General features: G+C 41.9%; 1 protein-coding gene across 3 annotated transcripts; it reads left to right on the forward strand.

Annotated features, from left to right (window-relative positions):
- Positions 1 to 267: 267 nt before the first annotated feature.
- On the forward strand, positions 268 to 6,275 carry LOC102211264 (zinc finger protein 697). 3 transcript variants are annotated; one of them, XM_005725275.1, is made up of 7 exons: positions 268 to 455; positions 1,119 to 1,318; positions 1,516 to 1,608; positions 1,707 to 1,799; positions 1,934 to 2,044; positions 3,495 to 3,618; positions 3,776 to 6,275. In XM_005725275.1, exons 1-7 carry the CDS (start codon positions 431 to 433, stop codon positions 5,464 to 5,466), a joined length of 2,337 nt encoding a protein of 778 aa, XP_005725332.1. In that variant the 5' UTR covers positions 268 to 430; the 3' UTR covers positions 5,467 to 6,275. The 3 variants fall into 3 exon arrangements, with proteins under 3 accessions (XP_005725332.1, XP_005725333.1, XP_005725334.1); XM_005725276.1 differs by having other exon boundaries at positions 1,710 to 1,799; XM_005725277.1 differs by lacking the exon at positions 268 to 455 and adding an exon at positions 468 to 551.
- The last annotated feature ends 213 nt before the right edge of the window (positions 6,276 to 6,488 follow it).

Raw genomic sequence — 6,488 nt, forward strand, 5'->3', positions numbered from 1 at the left:
GGGGGGGGGGCTTGTTTTGTTTCTCTTTTGTCCCAGTCAAAAACAAAAAGATTTCCAACTAAATATTTATACACAGCCTGTTCCTAATGCTGGTTTACACTGCACTGGATTCATTATATGAAGCTCGCCTCCTTGTCAATTGACTCACTAATGTAATAATTTAAAGAAACTTTTCATAGTTTTTCTTCCTCCTCCTGAACAATGAAGATTTTGGTGCTTTTATATTGTTTAGGAACATCCGCCGGATGTACCCGGACTTTTGTTTTGGAAAGCCGCTGCTAAGCGGTCGCCATTATTCTTCCTGGCTTGACGCTCAAGCTAAAGACGGTTTATTACTTTAAAAACGTTACATTTCGATTTAAACTGTTACAGTCTGTCTGGTGCTGTCGGTTGACCGTCTCTTGAAGTGGTGACGCATCCTGAGCACAGTATGGAAAAACGCTCTCATACTACAAGTAAGTTGCTAAGCTAACGCTTGTAAGCTATCTGTCGCTATCCGCCACCGAGACAGGCGGTGAGAAAAGAAGATGCAACGCCATCCATCTGTTGCAGTAAGCAGACACTTTCCTCTAAACCTATAGCCACCCTGAATGCAGTTACATCTCTCAGGATATTTTGAGCGCTGTTTGACAAGTAGTTACATGGCTAACTAGCTCAGGAGGCTAAAGCTTTTAAATTAAAACATCCATCCTCCGGATGCACTCGTTTGTCTTTGTATATTATCGTTTACGCTAACTCCCACGAATAACGGTAAGATGAGCCCAACATCTACTTGAAGTTTGAATCCAGCTCTGCAGAAAATTGGCGCTCATTCTCTACACTATTGCACACGCACACGCAGGCGTGCACTTTTTCAGACCCTCTGCGGCTTCTCTGCAGCCTTCAAAAGCCTCCCGCTTGCGCTACAGCGCCCCCTACAGGCAGCAATGGCACAACCCCACAAATGGCACAACGTCTGAAGTTTTTCTATGACCAAAACTCGCCAATTTGCTATCACTGACACAGGGCGGATTTGTGCTAAGTTTGTGGGTGTGGATGCCGGAGATTACATTTTTTTTTAAATATTGGCCTCATAACAGCCACATTATGCAACGTAATGTTTTCAAACTCGTTTTCAGGTGCCCTTCCCTTGGCCTCCCTTCGCCTTATGGCATCTCCTCTGCAGCTGACATATTCGTACATCTGGCAGGTCGTACGGCAGAAAAACGTTAAGCAGTATGGGAAAGTGGAGGAGTTTGTGACCATGGTGGTACAGACTGTTCCTGACCTCATGAGTTTCAAACAGACTGCCCAGCTGATCTTGGGGCTGAGAGCAAGGGTGAGCTGTTTGTGTGTCTGCATCAAATGCTAGTTGATGATTATGAAGCTGAGAGTAATCCATAAATTGTATGAGTCTAGATTAGTGATTTTTTATTTATTTATTTTTTACAAGCCTCCTTTACACTACAATTGGTGGTGGTGGCGGGGGGCAGTTAATACAATCTGTATGGTGACTAATGTGCTCTTGTGCTGCAGATCATTTTGGATTTGCTTCGTAAAGACGGTCCACCGGATTCTAAGGCGATACAGACTCTTATAAATAAATTAAAGGTCTCCACATTATCAGGGGTAGGTGTGAAAAAAAACTATTCTGCTTGAAAGTTTCATTTGCAAATTTTTTTAAATGCGTGGATTAAATCTGAGTTTAAGTGTTTCCTCTGCTGCAGAAGGATGCAGAAGTGGAGAAATCGCAAACAAATTTCATGGTACTGGTCCAGAATCTGCTTAAAAACCCTACTGAGAGGAAGCGCTTCTTCAGGGTAAACATGCTAATGTGGTATTATACAGGCACTGGTTGTAACCCTTGTATTTCCTCTTTTGTTGTCAGTATAGTGTTTAGAGATATGCCATTTACTGTTTACAACATGGTTAAACATTTTTTTTCCCTTAATAGGAAGTGTTCCCTGTTCAGTATGGCACAAAGTTTGACACAGCACTGCAGACTCTGATTGCAGGCTTAGTGTGCAAGCTGGAGCAACTTCTTCCTATGCCCAATTTGTCCCAGGTATGCCTTTGTGATACATTTATGACATTTATCCCAGGGCTCTCACAGCAGGGTGGGCTACTTTTTAGAGATCCGACATGTCTTTTCTCAGGATCTAAATTCAGTTGCAAAACATGCTGTTGCAGACTTTCAGAGTGTTTATCCGGTTCCGTAATTGGCCACAACTAAAGCAGAATATAATTCTTATTCATCTTAACACTCATTAAAGTGTACGTCTCTACGCCATGGATAATGGAGCACCTAATTATTTTTTATCATAAATGTAGGTCAGAGTTAGAAAATTAATTGTCTGTCTGTTTGACACTGATAACAGAAATTTTAAAGTCTCTATTTAAAGGCTTTTATTTGTCTAATGTGAAAATGTAGACAAATGTAGACTCAAATCCCTGGAAGGGCTGTGTCAAAAAGGGCATCCGGTATAAAAATCTGTGCCAAATCAAATATGTGCATTAGAGCAGGGCGATATGACCAAAAATATTTATCACGATATACATTTGAAAATTTGCGATAACGATATAATTGACACTAGACAAAATACTTTACAACTCCACAACTTTATTAGTGCAAAAAACCCCATCAATGTATTTTCACTTAAACAAGCAGCTGTTTTTCATGTGCATTAAAGTTATATAAAAATGTAACAGTGCAAATTCCTCGCTGACAGTTGAACCAAAAGGCATTTCCAGTGGAAATTGGCCGACATATCCTCAGCATAACCATGTATAACATCCACAAAACTTAAAAAGAGGTGATAAACACAAAATACGGTAATATTGTGTTGAAGCACAGTATGTATCACTCCGCGAGGCGCCTGCCTACGCTCCGACAATCCATCAAGCGGTGCGGGTTCGTAGCTTAGCAAAGTCGTACTAAAACATTTGACAGATTTTCGAGCGCCATGTACGACATAAAATCGTTTCAAGGTCAGTAAACACAACCAGAATTCATACATAAGGCACACGGGATTATAAGGGGCACTGTCGATTTTAAGAAAAAATCAAAGGATGTATTTTAAGTGTGTCGTATTTTCCAAAAAACACGGTAATAACGACGGCCCGCTAGCATGCTCTACCAAAAATAGTGCTTTGTTGTGTATCTGACGGACGAAAGCCAAACCAGTTCTACACCACTGAAGTTGCAGCATTTTTACAAACCAATTCTGGTTCATCCGTTTCATTTAACGATCATCCGTTTCATTTAACGATCCGCTTTCGCTTTTCACATTCTACGTCGCCGCCATTTGCGTATGCAAACCTAGTGCGCATGCGTGTTTTACCCATATTCTATCGCGATATTTCATTTTCCTATCGTTGCCCAAAATTACACCGATATTATCGTGAACGGTATGATATAGCCCAGCCCTAATGTGCATCCATCCACTGTGCCGAGTCTTTTCTTATAAGGAAGCAACTGAAAGAAGCATTAATTAATTTTAATGCCTGAACTTCAGCTTGGTGCCATGATTTCAACGGAGCCCAGTGTTCTGGAGGCATGTGGAGGCTTTATCCCTGATCCAGTGGATCTGAAGACACTCCTTCTACACCAGCAGGCCAAAGGACTCCTTGGTGTTAAAGGTATACTTTAGGCTGTGTAAAGATTGAAAGTTTTTGTTTTTTTAATTTTTATTCCTTTTTTTATCAAAATATAACAACAGATATATGGGTGTCTAAGCTTGTTGGTATTATAACTCGTTCAGTTCAATTTAAAAAATGTGCACTTCTTTTTGTGCAGCCACTATCTCGTCTTCAGTGGGCGACTGTGTCCTCTCTTCACTTGCCTTCCGGCCCAAACCTGTTGATCCACCACCAGAATCTCCAAAAACAGTAGAGGTCACAGCTAAAGAAACAAACCAAACTTCCGTCAGTGACACCGAAGACGTGGCTGTAATTTCAGATGACCCTGACAGCCCAGCAGTCAACATTTACAGTCCTCCGCGCAGGGGGCGGTATGATTTTAAAACACTTTATAGCTCTGCATCAAAGGAAAGGAGTGTCACAACAGCAGCTCAAAAGGAGAATTTGGTGCAGAAAGAGAGTTCTGCACAAGAACAGCCTGCTCCAACTCCGCAGAGCAAAGAGAATAATGCACCCCAACCGCCACCATCAGAAGCAGAGAAACCAGCACCACAGCCACTGCCTTTGAAATCAATCCCTTTCAGGGTAGTTACGGTGCCGTGCAAAACTGCTCCCACTTTACCAAATGCAGATGGTGCGGGAACAAAAGATGGCCAGAAGCCCCAGACTCAGCGTGTCACTTTGCATCAGTGGGTGTCACAGATAGCCTCCAACTCTCTGTCACTCCCTGCCCTGCCACCTCTTCCTCCACCCAGGCTGAGTGCTGGAGATGACGCAAGGCCAAGCATAAGAAGAAAAAAGCAATTTAGGCCTCTGGGCGACAGGTTTACTTGCAGTGTGTGTGATAAGAGCTTCCCCTATCAGTCCAAGCTGATGGACCACGAACGAATTCATACAGGAGAGAAGCCTTTCCACTGCTCAGCATGCAACAAAAGTTTCCGAACACAGGCTTTCCTAAACAACCACCTCAAGACCCACAACGCATCTCGTCCTTACGCTTGTGGGCAGTGCGGGAAGTGTTTCACAAAACTCCAGAGCCTGACGAAGCACATTCTCGCCCACAGTGGGCAAAAGCCATTTTTTTGTAACATCTGCAACAAGGGTTTCACGCAGTCCACCTACTTCAAAAGACACATGGAGTGCCACACAAGCCAGATGACGTTTCCTTGCAAGCACTGCAATAAAGTTTTTCCTACGGCTTTCAAGCTGTCGAACCACGAGCGCTGGCACACCAGAGATCGCCCTCACATGTGTGAGCGCTGCGGGAAGAGATTCCTCGTCCCCAGCCTGCTGAAGAGACACATGGGCTACCACATTGGCGACCGCCAGTATCTCTGTTCCCAGTGTGGAAAGACCTTTGTCTATTTGTCTGACCTGAAGAGACACCAGCAGGACCATGTCCCCAAAGCAAAGATCCCATGTCCTGTCTGCCAAAAGAAATTCTCCAGCAAGTACTGCTTGAGGGTTCACCTGAGGATCCACACCAGAGAAAGACCCTACCGGTGCACTATATGTGAAAAGACCTTCACTCAGGTTGGCAATCTAAAGGTCCACATCAGGCTGCACACCAATGAGCGGCCCTTCAGCTGCGATGTGTGCGGGAAGACTTACAAGCTGGCATCCCACCTGAACGTCCACAAAAGGACACATACGTGCAAGAAGCCCTGGACGTGCGACACATGCGGGAAGGGATTCTCTGTCCCCGGACTTCTGAAGAAACACGAACAGCTGCACACGAGAGAAGCCAACCCTGATTTCTCCGGTAAGCGGAGGCACAGGGGTAAGCAAAAGAAGCTCTCCCACAAGAGGAAGTTTGATGAGGAAGAGGAGGTCAGCGATGATTATTAACTGAAGAAACGCTGACATTTCAATAAAAGTGTTTTAATGTTGAGGCACTGAGTCATTAAAGTGATGTTAGGAATCATTGACTCTACAGACCAGAGTTATAGCGTGCTATAATCAGTGCCTGACTAGCTGGAGCATCTTAATGAAGAATCCACTGTTTATGTTCTTAAAATAAGGCAATGTGACAAATTAACTTTAGGTGATGAAGTTAGCCAAAATGTCGCATTATCTGGAAATTAAGGTAGCCAAGAGCATTTCTGATTGTGAATTAAAATGTTGTTAATCATTTTATGTAGAAAAAAAAAGTCATGTTCATTGATAAAAATGTTTTCCCAGCATCATGCTATTGAAGAGGCTATCTAAATATAGCAAACACTTAAGAGATGAGTATCATATAAACAAAAGTATTTCAGCGCATGTGACTGTAGATAAACTGCTGTGTAATAAAATGCTGTAGTGTTGCCACGAAACATTTTAACTTGTCCTATTCTTGTGGAAATTTTAGTAATTAAAACTACTTCCACCACATGCTTTTTTTAAAAAAATGAAACATGAACTGTAAGCCTTTCAAATAGTTTTAGTGATATAATTCATGTATTTGTGATTTAAAACTGATAGTTGTTTTGTGTGTGTGTGTTCACGTAATATCAAGAAACAGACGACCTTTATTTCATCTGTGCACAACCATTTAACCTTATGCAAATATGTGATGAGGTTGTTCTGTGAATTCCATTTTTGTTTATGTAACCCCCAAAGAAATATACTTACTCTCAGTATTTTTTGTGATGTTTTTCAGTAAAATAAATATTTGTGGCAAACATCTCTCACTGGTGTATTTTGTTAAATTTTAATTCACGACAACAATATGCCCACCGTACTGTCTTCTGAATGTCCTGAATTTAGATAGCTTTAGTATGTAAACAACATGCTTTAAAAAAACCAATAACTATAATAAAGAAAAATGCCTCTATTAGTGTATCTGAATATACAGGCAGAAGATTTATTATAGTTCTTACTAGTAGTGT

This window comes from Pundamilia nyererei, unplaced genomic scaffold, assembly GCF_000239375.1.
Source record: "Pundamilia nyererei isolate P.nyererei 1_Seehausen unplaced genomic scaffold, PunNye1.0 scaffold00014, whole genome shotgun sequence".
In the NCBI taxonomy this organism is placed as follows: domain Eukaryota; kingdom Metazoa; phylum Chordata; class Actinopteri; order Cichliformes; family Cichlidae; genus Pundamilia; species Pundamilia nyererei.

Excerpts from the sequence above, each read along its gene's own strand:
- LOC102211264 (XM_005725275.1), top strand. The coding sequence starts at position 431 with ATGGAAAAACGCTCTCATACTACAA. Across the intron at positions 1,319-1,515 it reads TCTTGGGGCTGAGAGCAAGG|ATCATTTTGGATTTGCTTCG; the intron begins GTGAGCTGTTTG and ends CTTGTGCTGCAG. Across the intron at positions 1,800-1,933 it reads AGAGGAAGCGCTTCTTCAGG|GAAGTGTTCCCTGTTCAGTA; the intron begins GTAAACATGCTA and ends TTCCCTTAATAG.